Source organism: Gobio gobio (assembly GCF_949357685.1).
Source record: "Gobio gobio genome assembly, chromosome: 7".
In the NCBI taxonomy this organism is placed as follows: domain Eukaryota; kingdom Metazoa; phylum Chordata; class Actinopteri; order Cypriniformes; family Gobionidae; genus Gobio; species Gobio gobio.
Window position 1 is genome coordinate 37,660,212 of NC_137103.1, and position 18,896 is coordinate 37,679,107.

The 18,896-nt window shown below is 37.0% G+C and overlaps 3 protein-coding genes across 17 annotated transcripts in view; 2 read left to right on the top strand and 1 right to left on the bottom strand.

Moving 5' to 3' along the window:
• The window catches only part of piga (phosphatidylinositol glycan anchor biosynthesis, class A), an 882,343-nt gene that overhangs the window by 538,297 nt on the left and 325,150 nt on the right, over positions 1-18,896 (bottom strand). The window lies entirely within an intron of this gene.
• Positions 1-18,896, top strand: part of LOC307129066 (uncharacterized protein) — a 538,951-nt gene that overhangs the window by 253,993 nt on the left and 266,062 nt on the right. The window lies entirely within an intron of this gene.
• Positions 1-18,896, top strand: part of dachd (dachshund d) — a 121,322-nt gene that overhangs the window by 99,095 nt on the left and 3,331 nt on the right. For 10 of the 15 annotated variants that reach the window (XM_079821702.1, XM_079821699.1, XM_079821707.1 and 7 more), the window contains 4 exons: positions 10,040-10,185; positions 12,418-12,565; positions 14,273-14,416; positions 15,608-15,676. In XM_079821702.1, the coding sequence (XP_079677828.1) occupies positions 10,040-10,185; positions 12,418-12,565; positions 14,273-14,416; positions 15,608-15,676 (507 nt within the window). The remainder of the gene's footprint in view (positions 1-10,039; positions 10,186-12,417; positions 12,566-14,272; positions 14,417-15,607; positions 15,677-18,896) is intronic. The other 5 variants (XM_079821706.1, XM_079821712.1, XM_079821701.1 and 2 more) reach the window with 1 other exon arrangement.

Sequence of the window (18,896 nt, forward strand, 5' to 3'; positions counted from 1 at the left end):
TTTTTGTTGGTTTTTTTTAATAACAAAAATTATCAATTTTTGGTCAAATGTAAATGTGCTTTCACACCGAATTTGAAATAATAAGGCTGAAGGAAATGCAAATTCACACATGTACAGTAGAGGGCGCAGCTCTAACAAACCCATTCTGGATTGAAAGGGTGTTAGATATTAATATTTTCTGTAAAAAGATAATGTTAAATAATATTAATTTGTTGCTTCTATGCTATTCTGATGCTTTTGATCCGTTCTTGTTTGAGTTTAAAGCGCACCAGTTCTGCCAATAACATCAATCCTCATTGCCGCTGAAAGCTTTGGCCTTTAGGCTACAACATGTCTGAGTGATAAAAATGCATTAGAAAATTAGAAAAGTAATCAAAAATTAATCAAATGTAATCAGTTACATTACTTTAATAAAGTAATCAAAATAGTTACACTACTTATTACATTTTAAATAGGGTAACTATATTTCCAAAGTAACCTTCCCAACACTGGGGCGTTGTGGCCGGGTGAACTGTCTCTATTTTAAGAAGATTTTTTCCAATATCAATATAATTAAGAACAATGTAAAGAATGCAATAATAATGCAATCAAACAATGAAGCCAAACTCATGCCCCAGTGCATGCTGGGAAGAGGGCAAATGAACCACAAAACCACATTCCTATTTTGACAAAAAAAAAAAAATCAAAGTGTATAATGATAGAAAAGTTGCATTCAAATGCATTACTTGCGTTGCTAAAAAACAAGTAATGTATTTGTTTCTTTGCTTCTTTATTTGATTCAATTCAATTCAATTCAAATTTATTTGTATAGCGCTTTTCACAATACACATTGTTTCAAAGCAGCTTCACAGAAAGTGCATTTCATAAATGTACATTGAAAAATGTTAGAATGAGAATGTTAAAGAAAAATGTTAGGATAAGTTAATCAATCATGTATTATTTTAGGCCATAACAACGCTGGCGTTGAGTCGTCTCTTCACAGGCGTCGAGTCGTCTCATCACAGGGGCATCTGAAGTCTCCATGAGAGGCTGGATACAAACTGGAGCTGACGAACTAGTTACCTCGGGACTAGTGTCCCGAGATAACAACAGAAAAGCAGATCTTTATTTGATCTAACAATCATTTTATGCTCTGTGCATGTGTCTTATAATCTTAACAGTTTGTGGTTTGATTACCTGCGGTAGATAGTTGCAGCCACACAAGACCTGTTTTTTTTCCCCTCTGGTGGTGAACTGCTCACCATAAAGGCTGCTTTTGTTTTTATCCCTGACCGTGTCCGACAGTTAAGGATTTATGAAGATTTCCTCCCCTTCGCCTGCCCATCTGTGCGGCTGTCTTCAGCGTGGCCTTGAGAATATGTTTCAATTTATTAAGCCAAACCAAAGGACTCATTATTTCAGAAGAGGGGCGCGGAGTGACACACAGAATTGGTTATTAATGGAAAGTCTCTGCCACAGGGCAGTTGAAATTTAATGATATCCTACAAGAAAATATGATGGTGTCACTTTCCCAAAAGTCATGCGAAATGTCAGCGTTTTAAGGTCCCGACGCTAATTTTATGCCCGTGCACAGTAATGTTTGGGAGCGCGTTTAGGAAACACGGCCCAGTGCCTGTGCTGATTATCCCCCTCACCTTCTTTGTGCTCTCAAATGGGTTTGTGCAGCAAGCGATTTAATCTCTAAGTGTAGGGAACATTAGTGGAGCGAGAGAGAGAGAGAAAGAAACACCACAGTGCATTTCTCAGAGATAAGGCTTTCCAAGCCAAATGTTACCTGTTAATCCAGGGCCGACTGACTCCAGCACTTGACTTTGACTCTCAGCAGGAATTTGGTAATGGCTAATTTTCATCTCGGAATTAAAGAGCAGAAAAGAGCAAAGCCAAGTGCTTGTGAGCAGGGTTAGCGGCTCTGCGGTAGATAGCTGTAACAATTCTGTAACACGTATGTATTCACTGTGCCCATATGCACAACATATGCACCTTTATGTCATTCTGAAGGAATTTGCCCACTACGGATCACAGCACACATTTCTCACTGTGGTCTGCATGTGTACACATGCTGTAAAGGTAGAATTGCTTTCCCTTTCATTGCTTCTGTCTTTTTCTCTTTTTTTTCTTCTTTTTTTTGTTGTAAAGTGCTTGCAAAGCAGTGATGTATATATATTCCTCAAACATCTGGTTTAGGGGTTTTATGGAAAGGGGTGACATAACTAAAGCTTTGATTTAAAAATGTTATATTTTTGTCTTGCAAATCTATCTATCTATCTATCTATCTATCTATCTATCTATCTATCTATCTATCTATCTATCTATCTATCTATCTATCTATCTATCTATCTATCTATCTATCTATCTATCTATCTATCTATCTATCTATCTATCTATCTATCTATCTATCTATCTATCTATCAATAAGGCATATACAGCCTATATTCAAGGCTTTTAAAACTTTTAAAACTAATAAAATCAAATATTTAGAGTTTGTCTTGACAATAACTGAATTCCTTGATAAAATTACAGTTAGCCTACATGACTTTTCCTTACATTTCAATTTGAAATTGCAATTCTGCATCCTGTTTGTCACCTCAGTTCAAATTCAATTTATTCAAATCATCATAATATTTGCATATTAAGCGGTGATTAGTCTCTTCTTTCTTATCCATTATTTTTGGGCATTTTTGCCTTTACTTTCTAGGTCAAGTCAAGATCTCATACAATGTTATCGAAGCAGGCAGATCAAAATTATTAAGAATAATAAGGACAGTGCACAAAAAGGAGGAGAGAGGGGAACGGGGTCGGCTGTAACTACAGATTCCGACCTAACTGTCTTTTTACCTAAAAATATCCTTGGTGCTCTTATATTTAATCATTGTTCTGCTTTTTAGAGTTAGTGATACATTACTTTTTTTTTTAAAAGAGCTTCTTCAAACTGACCACTTTAAACATAGGTGTATAAGCTTTGAGTTAGGTCAGTAAAAACAGTTGGCTGCTGAAATATTTAATGGAATGCAGAAGAGTGAGCAGACAATGCAGTTTTAAAGATTAGCCTCTGTGTAATGCGCTGTTGTCTCCATTTATGAGACTGAAAGGTCATAACCACTCCCCTGGAAGGAGGCAACTTCTTCAGCCCCATTGGCAGGTCAAATAAAATGTAATTGTCTGCTGTAGGTAGCGGCAGCCTTTGCGTAGAGGGGAACTGACATCCTCCACGTTTTAAACATTCAATTCTCCTGCTGCGAGGAACACAGGTTTGCAAGGACACAGGCTTCACCTGTCAATATATCACAGTGACTGGCTAGCCAAATGCTGCAATGCTTTTCCCCCTCTCTCTCTCTCTCTCTTTCCCTCCTCCGGCTCAGTGCTTTCATTGGAGAAATCAGCTGAAAGGTCCGCTGGGACCTCAATTCAAACACTGCAACTTGCAACATATGGCACATTTTCAGCTCCCAAGGTCAATTAAAGCTATTTATTGAGAGAATGTTGCTAAATTTCCCAAGGTTTCCACTCAATTCATCGCAGAGTGCCTTGTCTATCATATTAAAAATCAGTCGAGTGGTTTACACTCTCCTTGTCGTGACTTTTCATCAAAGATATCAAAGGCTTTTGAGAGTGGTTCGAGACATTTTATCTTCTCTTATCGCAAACATCGCTTTTCGCTCTCTCCCCTTTTCCTCAGCGCAGCCTTGTCCGAACGCTGCTCACAATACAAATCTAATAACATGTAAATTGGAGATAAGCCCAGATTCCTCCAAGTGATATTTTTGTACATTCATAGTTTGTCAAGTTGATTTCTGAGCCCCTGTTTTAGCAGCACAACACATAAGGACTGAGAGAATTAACAGGAAAGGTGATTTATCATTGCTACCACACTGTCAAGGACTCCCACTGCTGCCACGGGAGGGAGGGACAGCGTGCGCGCGCGTGTGTGTGTGTGCACATGTTTACGTGTGATTGTGAGTATGTGCGTTGTTTTAAATTATGGCATTTCATTCCAAATGCGTCGTATTTACAGCGTCCCATTTTTATTTGCGGCTCCTATTATCCAGCGAAACAGTTGTGCATGAAATGTTATTTGTGACACGGCTGACCTAAAAGGATTTCATAAGGATTTCATTTTTGAGGCAGAAAGCTGCAAACGGACCTGTCACAGCTGCTGCTGGCAGCCTCGGTGGAGAAATATCACCTGGAAAACACAGCTCTCTCCTTCGTCTCTTCATCATGCTGGCGTCTGGCACTGTAATTAAGTCCAAGTCAATGATTCTGGACCAATGGCAGGAAATAAACAGCTAAAGCCTGGCCAAAATGGAGTGCTCGAAACAAGAGAATGCTCACAGACACAATTGCGCTCAAGTGTGGCAAATGTAAATGGAGACTGACCAAAAAAAATGGCAAATTTCGGTTATTTGAGAGCTGAATTGGTCATTTGAGATGAAATGTGCTGTTTGCTTTCTAATGCATGACAGATTGTTTCCTAGTAACAAAGCAATATGAGCCACTCTGTGATCCAGTATTGTGTTTGCGGCGAGGTCCTGCTGAGTCTAAAGCAGAAGTTGGTTTAAGCAATGATGTATTATTAATGCCAACACCAAATCCAGGACTACGGTGGCTGCAAACCAAATACAGGCTTCTGACATCCAATTCTCCTCTATTGTTTCTCATTTGCTGATTTGCTACATGTTTGGCATCCAAAAAATCAGAGCCACAAATGAGACAAAGAGAAGAAAACATACTGTGTATACAGGGAGTGCAGAATTATTAGGCACGTTGATTTTCTGATCATATTTTTTTTCCAGGCACATTTGACCAATTCCAAACCACAGTAATCCTAATAACTACTATTGATTTAGTATTTAATAATGTATAAGTGATATATAATTGTTCATGAAGGCTGGAAATGAAAATCACCTTATATTCAGGTGTGCAGAATTATTAGGCATGTTTTCTTTTACAGATAAATTGAGCCAAAAAAGAGATTTAACTCAGACTGAAAAGTCAAAAAGTATTAAATGCCCATGAGAAGGATGCAATACTAATGCAATACTAGACATTGCAGTTAAGGCATGACCATTGGACAGTGAAATGCTCGTTGGGTCAGCAGGGTCAGACAAAAACATGTGGCGGAGAAAAGACACCTGTTAACTGCAAAAGAATTAAGAATTAAGGTGAAGAATTAAGGGTGAAACCATCAGGAACCCTTTAGTCTCCAGCACCACCATTTTCCAAAGCTGCAACCTACCTGGAGTCTCCAGAAGTGCAAGGTGTCAGGATCTCAGAGACTTCAGTTAGGTAAAGAATCCTAAAAAATGACCCCCACTAGATAAGAATCACAAGCTGAAGTGTTGTAAAATACATGAAGAAGGTTTTTTTTATAGGCTTTATGGACAGATAGGTTGAGAGTGACTCTTGAAGGACCAGCACCACATCCTCTAGTACCACTGTTTGAAGAATTCATCTTCCAGAATCTGGCAGTACGTTTTGGGAGTTCATTTTAGTCCATCCTGAAGTCCGTTTTGCAGAGATGGACTAAAAATGAACTCCCAAAACTCATGGGCATTTAATACTTTTTGACTTTTCAGTCTGAGTTAAATCTCTTTTTTGGCTCAATTTATCTGTAAAAGAAAACATGCCTAATAATTCTGCACACCTGAATATAAGGTGATTTTCATTTCCAGCCTTCATGAACAATTATATATCACTTATACATTATTAAATACTAAATCAATAGTAGTTATTAGGATTACTGTGGTTTGGAATTGGTCAAATGTGCCTGGAAAAAAAATATGATCAGAAAATCAATGTGCCTAAAAATTCTGCACTCCCTGTATACAGTATATTATATTCTGTGATGTAATAATTAGGCTGCATAGAGTTAATATAATTCACTCTGTTTACTTGATCTGTTAATGACTGCACAAAACGATGCCATCGTACGGCATTAAAACAACTTTTTCTGAATATTTTCTTTTGTGCCGCCCATTGTCGGTAATGAACTGGAGTAAAATGCTAGTTAAATTAGGGGGAGAGATTGGAGGAGACCCTCCATGGATTCCCAGCACTCCTCTTGGCCTTTCCTCCGTCCAAGAATTTCGAATCGTAAAGTCTTAATAGTGGCGGCTGATATTCAACTGTTGGTTGGCTGAATGTTTCCAGGGCATTTGCAGATGCTCTGAATAATCTCTTATGTTTTGCTGCAATCTGCTGCGGAGATGGTTGAAATAAATACTTTAAACTAATTAATGTAGGACCAGCTGTTACCAAGCCTTGGCTGGCGTTAGTGAATGCTGATGGCAGAAGAGGGGCTCCTCAAGTCGTGCCGTGTTTGTGCATGATTTAGGAAGTCATATAAACACATATTAATTCTGTATGAGGGCATGATTCTGGGCTTAGATACTTAAACCGAAATGCGTGAGAAATGCAATTCTGGGCTTTTAATTTAAAACACATTTTGTAATGCCTTATAATACACCTTATAATCAGTGGTATTATCTATATGTAAAATTATATGTAAAAATAATATAATATAATAATAGTGAATTTATGCATCCCAATATACAGTATAAAAAATTTATATTAATTTAGAAATTTGCTACAGATTCAATTTTACAGTGTTAAATATTAGTGTTTTAAAGATGAACATTAAGTGAGTGCTAGAGGACAGCAAGAAAAAAATGGGGGAAATGAGCATGCACAAAATAGTACACACATAGATTTGCACATCCCTAATAGATTTGGACTACACTGTATATCAAAAGGCATTACCAAATATTTCATAATGCGTTACATTAATAAAGCAAATTATTGAGACATTGTTCTTTGTTCTTGCCAGTTAGACAGTCTGAATCATCCTGTTGTGTTCTGTTAGCTGACATGGCCTGTGTGTTTTCTCGTTTTGTAGCAGGCAGAATGTTGTCTGAGACTTTTGCTGTGATTGGCAGCACGCTATGACAGTGTGAAGATAGTGTCAGCGCAGGGCTGTGTGGTTTAAAGTGAGTTATGATAGTCTGTGTGTACATGTTTGTCCATGTGTGTGTGGAGATGGATTCAGGGGGTTATGAGGCCTTTACGTGTGTGTAGTGATGGATGCAGGCCTATGATAGCCTGTATACGGCTGTGGCTGTTAAGATAAATGTGGAGTTTTGATGGCCTGTGTGTGTGTGTGTGGAGATAGATGTAGAGTTATGATTGTCCGTGCAGCAGATGGTAGAGGTCTGACCTAACGGAACTGATGAATGGCAGATGATGTCATCAGGGCACTGACAGGCACTGGTGGCTGCTCACAGGAAGTGAGCAAGAATCTGCTTAACATTTCAGCCCCACTGGACATCTGCTCAGTGTCCACACTCATGTTATTTTCTTTTAAAATGCTGCTCAGATACGCTGAAGACTAGAAAACGTTGTTTTATTTAAATGGGTAGTACTGTAGCCTAGTGGATAAAGATCATGGCTGGTAACTGAAAGAATGCAGGTTCAAACCTCAACTATCACAATAATTTACAATAAATTGTTACATACTTAAATATTAATTTAGAAAAATGCATCGTCCAATATATTATTAGTGAAAATGAAATGAAACATTTGCTCATTTAGTTTTAATGCATCCCAACTGATTTCATCTGATTTTCAAAAATTTATTTTTTTATATTTATAAGATATAATATGAAGTTTAAACAGCTTCAACTCTTCTGGGAAGGTTTTCCACAAGGTTTAGGAGTGTGCTTATTCGAGTTTTTGAGCTTTTTTCTAGCAGCGCATTTGTGAGGTCAGGCACTGATGTTGGACGAGAAGGCCTGGCTCGCAGTCTCCGCTCAAATTCACCCCAAAGGTGTTCTATCAGGTTGAGGTCAGGACTGTGCAGGCCAGTCAAGTTCCTCCACACCAAACTCGTTCATCCATGTCTTTATGGACCTTGCTTTGTGCACTGGTGCGCAGTCTTGTTGGAACAGGAAGGGGCCATCCCCAAACTTCCCACAAAGTTGGGCGCATGAAGTCCAAAATGTCTTGGTATGCTGAAGCATTAAGAGTTCCTTTCACTGGAACTAAAGGGCCAAGCCCAACCCCTGAAAAACAACCCCACACCATAATCGCCCCTCCACCAAACTTTAAACTTGGCACAATGTTGTCAGACAAGTGCCGTTCTCCTGGCAACCGCCAAACCCAGACATGTCCATCGGATTGCCAGAAAGAGAAGTGTGATTCGTCACTCCAGAGAACACGTCTCCCTGCTCTAGAGTCTAGTGGTGATGTGCTTTACACCACTGCATCCAACGCTTTGCATTGCACTTGCTGATGTAAGGCTTGAAGCCCCATTCCATGAAGCTCTCTACGCACTGTTCTTGAGCTAATCTGAAGGCCACACAAAGTTTGGAGGTCTGTAGCTATTGACTCTGCAGGAATTCGGCGACTTCTGCGCACTGTGCACCTCAGCATGCACTGACCCCACTCTGTGATTTTACATGACCTACCACTTCGTGGCTGTTGCCCAATTGCTTCCACTTGTTATAATACCACTAACAGTTGACTGTAAAATATTTAATAGTGAGGAAATTTAACAAATGGACTTATTGCACAGATGGCAACCTATCACGGTACCACGCTTGAATTCACTGAGCTCCTGAGAGCGGCCCATTCTTTCACAAATGTTTGTAGAAGCAGTCTGCATGCCTAGGTGCTTGATTTTATACACCTGTGGCCATGGAAGTGATTGGAACACCTGAATTCAATGATTTGGAGGGGTGTCCCAATACTTTTGGCAATACGGTATATATATATATATATACATTTTCTAAATGTACCCTTATATATACATTTTCATTAGACTATAGATTATGAAATGAATATTATAATACATGCCACTAGCAACACCAAGGTCATGGGTTTCAATTTCAAGAAACACATACTATTAAAGTGTATTGCGTGTATTGTAAATGGATTGGATTGAAGTGGCTGCCAAATGCATAAATGTAAATGTAATGCATATTGATTGAAACATAACTGTTTACTACACTATAAAGAGGATCTAATTTTTTCATTAATTATTTTTTTCTAACACGAGGTACTTTAGATTACTTTCATTTACCAGCATAATGTTTAATAAGATGACATGGTGATTAATCTTGGAAAGCTGTTTGTAAAGACATGCTGCACACTTTACAGTGCTCATCCCAGCGTTTTCCCTCCTTATGACATTCAGCTGGAAGTCCCAGTGGACTAGGTGATAAAATATATACACTTTAATGTGCCAGCCCCTGTTTTTATTTGTCTGGTAGACATAAAATCCTTTTTCTTTTATTTCCAGAGGGTTTTAATGGCAGCCCCACCTGTGACATTTTACACCTGCACATTTATGTGTCAACCATCGACTGAGAGAAAATAAATGATATTTATTTTCCTCCTCTGTTTTGTTCTACCAGGTTCCTCTTGAATCTCTTCCAATCATATTGATTTTTTATGCACCGATTCCTTTGAGGGGGTTAATTCATTTGCCCAGAATGGCATTGCCAGTCTGTTGAGGGGGCGGCAGTAGTGTTGAAACATGGTCAATGTGGGTTCACCACCTTGTGCCATATGGCCTTTGTTGAGAAGCCAGGGCCCTTGATAATCTCAGCTTGCCATATGCATCTGCTTGAGTGTGGTCTTTTCCTATCAGAGAGTTTCCGTGCCATATGGAATGGGTGGGCTTTGTCTCCCAACATATCCATGCCCTCGATGCTACCGAGAAACACATAATTTCCAAAAATGCAAATGCCTATTTCTTAGAAGAGCCTCTCATTTTATCTGTATGTAAAATCTCTCAAGCATTTATAGCGGCCATAAATACAGAAGCATCAATAATAGAGTGCCGTGTGACACTGACAGAATGGGCTATCAATCATATGTGCTTGATTGGGCATGCTTGTATGGATGTTAATTTTACATCTCACAAACAATCTGGGTGTATAAACACCAATTCAGGAAAATAATGATTTATTTTACAGCACAGTACTACATGGAGTGTGTCATCTGTTGTGCTGAATGTGTATGTTTCTCTGTATGCCACCAGAAGAAACCCCCATGTGCACGCCTACGGCGAGAGACGGCTATGAAAGGCTGTCGTTTGCGGGTCAGACTTTACCTCCAGGATTCCCCTCACCCTTCCTCTTCCCTGATGGCCTGTCGTCTATAGAGACCCTTCTGACTAACATCCAGGTAAGAGACCTCTCTTTCAGAAGATATTTAGCAGAAAGCAAAATCCACAATGAATAGTCTTTCTTGATCCAGTTCTGCCTGGTTGATTCAGATGGTCTACTAACTAGTAATACATGAATTGGTCGAATTCATACAATCACAAAGCATTAATATTGAACAACATCAAAAAACAAATGTTCAAATGAACCAAATTGCTAAACAAACATTTGAACAAACTAAATTGATAAATTGGATTTGGAGTAATATGGTGATTCCAAAAAAACATCATCAGAGAATTTTCCTCTTGAATTTTAGCAGAGTATCTGCTGGTTACTATAGTTATGTTTTATTTTAGCTCACTGTGGACTGGCCAGCTGACACATGTCATGATCTTATCACAGCATGTGTCATAACACAGTGAACACCAGTGGTTCTGAAGATTACACATAATGGAAGGAGATGGCACATCAAGTCGTTTATCACAATTTATGGCAGTCTTAAGTCACTGTTTGGGAAATATTGTGAAAGGAGGATGACATGCTGTGATATTAGCATCATGTTCGAGGATAAGTAAAAATGTGTACAATAAGACATATTTATGCTGTTTACATCTAATCATATAGAAGATACTTTTTAAAGCAACTCAAAAGATGAAAAACAAGCAATGTATCATGCATGAGTCGTCACTATTAAAAATGCTGCAATTTTGAATTTACAAAAACTTGAGCAGACGTTTAAGTGCAGAACAGTATAAGTTCATATACAGTTCAAAATTCAGCAAGGAAAATGGACATAATAAGCAGAACAACTGTTTTCAATATTGATAATAATAAGAAATGTTTCTTGATCAACAAATCTGTATATTAGAATGTTTTCTGAAGGATCATGTGACACTAAAGACTGGAATAATGGCTGCTGAGAATTAAGCTTTCAGCTTTTAATCGCGATTAATCGTTTGACAGCACTAATGTAAATATATCTTAATTACATTAGTGCTTTCAAACGATTAATCGCGATTAATCACATCCAAAATAAAAGTTTGTGTTTACATAATGTATGTGTGTGTACTTTGTATAATTATTATTTATATTTGAATACACACAAATATAAAACATTATATTTATATAAAATATTTATATATAACATAAATTATAAATATATATACAGTGTATACATGCAAATATTTCTTAACTATTATGTATGTGTGTGTATTCAAATATACATAATGATTATACACAGTACACACACATCTATTATGTAAACACAAACTTTTATTTTGGATGCAATTAATCGCGATTACCCGTTTGACAGCCCACATTTAAATAGAAAAGTTATTTGAACTATTTTATCTTTATACCCAGTGCAGTTGCCTGTGGCAGGTGTGGCAAAATGTTTATATACTAGTTTTCTGGGTGCTCTTCCAGCTGAAGTTTTTCCCCATCAAAACAAATGCAAAACCGCATATATTCAACACGACTCCCTTGATCACCACTGTGGTTGTCATGCAAGTAAGACCCAGTCAGAAAGATGAATGTAGTTGATTAACACCGCCTCTGAGACTAATGATGTGGGTACAGTATGGGGAGTGAGAGGTTTATTCATTGCTCTTGTGATGTGGCCATCAGATCTATCGCGCTGCTTTCGGCCCTATTGTTAATTAGCAGGACTCAGTTCAGTCAGTCATCTTTAATCATGATTTCAGGGTAATGTTTTGATTGAACATTCGCACACAAATCAACAAAACGAACCCAAGCAGAAAATTGAGATAAAGCAACTTAGTCTAAATTGGGGTCATAAGAAGGAACAATTAGTATGATATAGCCCATTGCATTTGGCTTAATTGCATGCGTACAGGGAATAATTGTTTTGAATTGGTCACCGCGCTGTTTGCACGGCAAATACCGCTTTAAGTGTTGTTTTGAGACAAGCAGCTGTTTAGGTTAAGATTTGATCGTTCTTATACAACCTGCTGATTCACAAACTGAAAAACTGAATTTATAAGTTCATTAAAGCTCATATTGTGACATGTTGCTGTTTTGAAGAAATTTGAAGAAATGAGGCAGTTTATACAAAAATGTCCAGTGTTGTTTTGAATACCAGTCTTTGACATTGATTTTGGACAAAACGTTTTTTTTCCAAACTCTGAGTGCCACTGCTTTATCATAAGATAAAGCATTCGTATAGTTTATTGACTTCTGAGAGTGTATGTGTGAACTTTGTATAACGTGAGTTTGTCTCCTGCTGCTGCTGAAGGGTTTGCTGAAGGTGGCAATTGATAATGCCCGCGCTCAGGAGAAACAAGTGCAGCTGGAGAAGACGGAGCTGAAGATGGAGCTGTTTAGAGAGCGAGAGCTCAGAGAAACCCTGGAGAAACAACTGGCTGTCGAGCAGAAGAACAGAGGTGTGTATTACTCACACACAAACACACATAGAGTGCACACAATTGATATATCACCTATATAGTTTGATCCCTGGTTCTAGAGGAATTTAATGTAAAAAGGCAAAGCATTTTACTGTGCATACCAATTTTAGAAATTCCATTTAGGGGCCATATTTGCCCCTGTAAATTGTATTTATTGGGGCTTTTTTTTCTTGCCTCATAAAAAATATACCATGTGCCATCTTTTTATTTCAACTGCTTCATTGTAATCAGCTTACTAATTAGATTGAGGACTTATTATCTATAAAAATTAAACCAACATTAGAATTTTGCGTGATAAAATGTATAAATGTGTGTTGCTTTCCTGTGTCGGTGTGCTTTCGTGGCTATTTAATAATTTGTTCCCTTGTTTTAGGGAATTACTCAAATATTTTTTTCTTCTTTTTTTTTTACATGTATAATTTATTGGTAATACAGAGAAATCCAATTTATCAATTTAGTTTGTTCAAATGAATTAGTTCAACATGGCCATGATTTACTAAAACAAGTGAACAAATACTTGATTCGCGGCCACGATTTAACTAAAACAAGTGAACGAATTCTTAATTTGTGGCCAGAATATATATTTTTGGTCTACGTCATGTGTTGGGCTCTTTATAAGACTTTTGGTGGCCTTTTTTGTCTCTAGCCAACAAAAATGTAGCCAAAAAAAAAAAAAATTCTTCTTAACAAATGTACTTCATAAATGCTAATTTTCAAAACATAGAAAAATTAGTGCAAAAGTGCATTAAAATAACCTGAAAATCCATGTTACAAGCTCAGTTGTTAATTACAAGCACACAAAAAAGCATGCCGCCAAAGTGATAGAGACATGGTCATAAATCGAGCAGAATGAGGCATATTCACATTACGATCAATACATGAGCACATATCGATTATGTGTGCAGAAGTGCTTGTGGGAATACAGTATATTACAGTAACTACATAGACAATGTCTAAATGCACAGGGTGCATTAGAAAGATATACTGTACAAAGCTTTCTTTTGGGTGAGTGTGGTTAAACTCATGGAAATATGAATTAAGTAATTTATATGGTAAATGTTTCTAAATGAGCCACAATATTTCTCGAGGGAAGGCCATGATTGGACTACAGATTGATAATAGTTTAGCTAATACTCTCTTTTAGATTAAAAGTGATATGTGCATTACAGATGGCCTCTAGTTACATACTCTATTGTATTTTATTATTGCATGAACATGTAATTATAAATCTACATTTTGGCATCAATAAATGATTTAGATTTTTTTCTGCACAAAAGTATTGCTAAGTGTGCCTTAATGGTCTATGTATTTATCCTACATAATGAATCAAATTGAGCTTATTAAGCCAGTTTCATAGAAGGTTCCTTATAAATGTGCCTCCAGCTTTCTTCTGTTTAATATTCAGCGTGTCTCTCTCCTCTCCTTCTTTACAGAAAGTTTCCCTTAACCTCGTCTCATTGGCATTTTAACCTAGGTTAATCCAGGTTATCGCGGGCTCAATTATTTTGCTAATGACACAGTCAATTTCTCATTGAACGAGAACATGTTTTCAGCTGCCACTTTTCTATGAATATTTCCTCACTGACAGAGTTTGAAAACCAGCTCTCCTTCCTTTAGTCCGTAATATCTACCTCTGCAAATGACTGGGGTCCTTGACTGCTGCTTTTCTCTGTTCTTTGCACACAGCGATCATTCAGAAGCGATTGAAGAAGGAGAAGAAAGCGAAGAGGAAATTGCAGGAGGCACTGGAGTACGAGTCAAAACGACGAGAGCAGGCGGAGCAAACCCTGAAACAGACATCACCCACAGAGAGTCTCAGATCACTCAACGGTGAGACAATTTACCAGAATGTTGACATACTTAAATTTGTTAAAGGGTGTATTTTTCCATTTTACTGTTAAGTCCTGTGAGATGTGGATTCCAGGATATGGAATATGGAAAAGGTCACTTCATGTTAATATATCCTCTTTTATTGTGTTGTATAATCACTTGCTGAGAATATTCTGATGAAATATGCTTCAGTGTATTAGAGATAGTTAGCCAGTCATTACCACAAAATGAAACCTTCACATCGGGGTCTTCATTACAGGGGGTTTATTTTGGGATAATGACCAGGTGACTATAGAGTACATGATCCCAATTAATATACAGCTACTGACCAAAAAATACATAAATGGGCATGAAATATTATTTAAGTAAAAAAAAAAATATTATATGAAAAAAGGAATCATAAATAAGACTTGAAGCTTTCACATTTAACCAGAAAGTGAAACATAAACAGTGGTCTTGATGCAATATTTGAATGCAAAAAAGCTGTATAATAAACTCAAATAGAATGTGCACAATGCTGAATTGAGTGATAAAAGGTTGTTTAAAAATCATAAAAACACAAAATCTGGTTCATTCTGAGTGTTTGCTGGAAAGTAATTTGAGCATTAAAAACAAGTGTTGTTAATTTTAACTAAAATTTAATTAAAGCCATTAAAAAACTTTTTTTTTTGTTAGATAAAATAAAATATAAATATGATATGAATGCTGAACCTAAAAAAAGTAAAAATTTGAAATGTTGCCTTGTTAACTTACTAAAAATAAAATTGAAGAACTAAAAGGATTAAAACTGTTATTATAACTGATTAGAGATATAAAAACTAATATTAAATGATACAAGCACATAAAATGAAAACATTAATAAATTATAGAAAAGCATTTGAATAATACTGAAATAACACTGCATCGGACACGTTTTTAATACACCCTAAAAGGTTTAAAGTTTTGAATGAAACAAGTATAACATCTGTATCAAGCCGATGGAGATCTATAAGTTCAGGCTAACATGTGGCAAAATGCTCTGTTCAGTATTCATAACACCGCTCATCCATTGGTCAAAACTTCGCCCTGACCCGAGTGATCTGCTGAGCACATCCACCCTCCACCCATCACGAAAGACGAGGCTAGAAAACTTTCCTAATTAAGCACAGATGTCATGGATGTTTAATCGTCATTATCTTTTCATTTTGCCAGACTCATTGACCCAGGAGATAGAGACTGACCGCAGCAGTGGCAGAACAGATGCTGAGAGGACAATACAAGGTACGTGTTTTTCAGGAGACTATAAATCTCGGCTCAGCTCCGGTATATGAGCCTCGCTTTAACTCGGCCTGCTGTTCAAGCATGCAGCCTGCCATCTGGGCCGCAGATCCTACAGTTCAAGACGAAGGTCAAGATCAGTGGGATCTGTCAAGAGAACATTTCTAGACAGGGGAAATATATGAAAATATGACAGTGGCACGGTCTGCTGAGGTGGAGAGTTGACGCTTTGTGAGTGTGTAAAGGAGTTTGATGGGATATTAAACAAGGAACAAGGAGAAGATTAAACATTAAACAAGCCCACTGAGTCAATTAAATTTGTACTTTTGTTTTGTAGTTTTTACCAGCTGGGATGTATTAAAATATTATTAAAGGGATAGTTCAACCAAAACATTTTTATTTTATTTCATCATTTACTCAACTTCAGGTCCTTCCAAACCTGTATGACTTTCTTTCTTCTACAGAACATAAAATATATTTTGAAAGTTTTTATTTATTTATATATACCCACACACACACACACACATCTGGTTCACTATCTTTGTGGGGACTCTCCATAGACATATTGGTTTTCATACTGTACAAACTGTATGTTCTATCCCCTTACACTAACCCTACCCCTAAACCTACCCATCACACAAGACATTTAAAAAAAAAAACTAATTCTGTATGATTTATAAGCTTGTTTCCTCATGGGGACTTCATTTTAGGTCCCCCCCGGGGACACAAGACCCCATGAGTCAGTGGGCATTCAGGTTGAAATTCCCACCGAAAAACATGAACACACACACACACACACACAAGTGTATACCCGCAGTCAATATGGTGTTCAGCTCAATAGATGAAGGTAAAGGATAAGATTATATGGATAGAATCATTGGATAGAATCGTTTTAAAGATAGACCCCCTTGACAGTAAGACCCTGTCTATGTTGTGTGCCTCAGAGACCAGTACAATTTAATGAGCATAATAAGAAGTTTCATTATCTGAAGATGACCCACAGTGGAGCACAACACACCCACTCAAATAAATACACATGCACTTTATGGGTTTATGGGTATTTATGGACCCGGTTTAGCCTGGTACCGCTTCGCAGAAAACCACATGCCCATTTGCAAATGTTTCAGTCACACTCTTTTAACTACACCTTAAGTGTTAAGTCGCTCATCGCTCTGATGTCTATTTTAATTGTACCCAGCAGCACATGTGATACAAAAAACGTCGTCTTGAGTGGTCTCAATTTCCCTTTGAAAATAGTGTGTGGAAATTACTATGAAATGTGGGAAATGGCATTTTAATACCCCGTCGCAAGTAAAAGCCCCGTAACCCAGTTTGATTAGCCTAGTTAATTTTTGTGTGTGTGTGAAGGAAGTTTTTAGTAAAAATAAATGGAGATCCAGTGCAAGGAGTGTGATTTTTTCCCAACTAAATCAAGTGACATTGACTTGATGAAAAGGAAAAGATTTTTTTCAGAGCATATAATGTCATTAGAATTATGATGGTCCTTATGTCTTAAGATTAATAATTTTCCAGCATTAATTGCTAAAGTTAGTTTAAGCATAGAAGGGAGAGAAGCTTGTTCATTATTACTCGAATTGCTTTTGTCAGTAGTTCCGTTGAACAGACATATAGTGAAATTTGAGACATTTAGGTCATATGATCTGGAGAAAAACGTATATTGCTCCTCAAGATGCAATCATTTCATAGGTTTTACAGTCAGTGCCCTTGAAGAATTGACTTAAAACTGGCCACAGGAATTGTGTATTAAAATAGCATGCGCGTCTGTTCAATTATATCAGCATTTTTTGTGTGTGTGTCCATGTCATGGTTACTGTGGACTACAACCAGTGTGGCATAATTACTCTCAAATGGCAAAAACATAAAAAAGGGTGCTGATAAATTACACTTTCATGTGAGGGAAAAATTCTATTCCAATCTGTATACAAAAAAAAAAACTAAGAGACATGCTATAATTTCAGCACTTGGCTGTTGGGGAAAAAAAAATAATGAGAGCATAATTTCAGAGAACTAATTATTTCTATTTGTCTTTTGTCACACTCTGTAATTCTGCTATATTAACACAGTCTGTGTTTATTAATTGCTTTTCCAGTGTTTTGAATCCATTCCAAGAATAAGCTTGACTGTTTTTCCTGGCTCCGTGCTTCTGGGAGCACATCTCGCCACTAATTCCTTGTGATACCGAACATAATATCTCCCCGGTATCTCTTCCCGATGCTCAGCGCGAGCCTCTCGATGTTTTCTGCAAGTTTACACGACCCTGTGAGGGGAGATAAAGTTCTTTGTTGCAAGATTAAACATCAAAACAGTTAAAGTGAAATTAAAATTAAATGAATGAATGTCACTGAAGCAAAAAAGGCAGTAATTAATGGTTCCCTTAATTGTCTTCATAAAATATTTGCATGGGCATAATTTGCATAATTTACATGTATTAATTAATCTTTCAAAGGAATTTTATGCTGAGAGAAGCCAAAATGTCCTTTGTTTTATTTAGTATCTAATGAAATATTTATCCTCTTTAATGAACTTTTCATCTTGATTTGAATATAAAAATGCCAAAGTTTTAACATATTTTAATGAGGGGGTTCTTTCATAAAACAACATGGCAGTCATTCGATTTTTCCCACTCAGGAAACATTTCTGGCACTGTTTGCACAAGCTAGTTTAGCTACACTCCATTTGACCCAGAATTAATATGCTAATTTGTACATTTAAGATTAGCTTTCTGCTTGTTTTTGTTGTCGTTGTTCTCGGGTTGTTTAGATTTGACTGTAGTATTTTCATTGTATATTTTCTACATCATTCAGGATAAATTGTTTGGTTTTATTTTCTTATTTTCTTTTTTGAATATTTACTGTTTCAAAATACTGTACCAACCATATTTAACATAATATGGTGCAATCTGATAAATTAAGGCAATCAAAGTCACATGCATTTATCATGATCTGAATAAATATGCATATAGCATTTATTTAATGATGTAGATAATGTGAATGAAGCTTTTGACATGCCCTGTGAGCCTAGAGCTTTATCAAGATCACAATATTAACCCAGTTTATTCCTGTAAGAGCCCAGTCAGTGGCAAATAGCAGGAAAAAAGAAGGCATGTTGCAGCTCTACAGGCTGCAATTAATCAATGTTCATCAGATTATTGGATTCACAATATGTATATACAGTCAAACCAAAAATTATTCAGACACCAGAT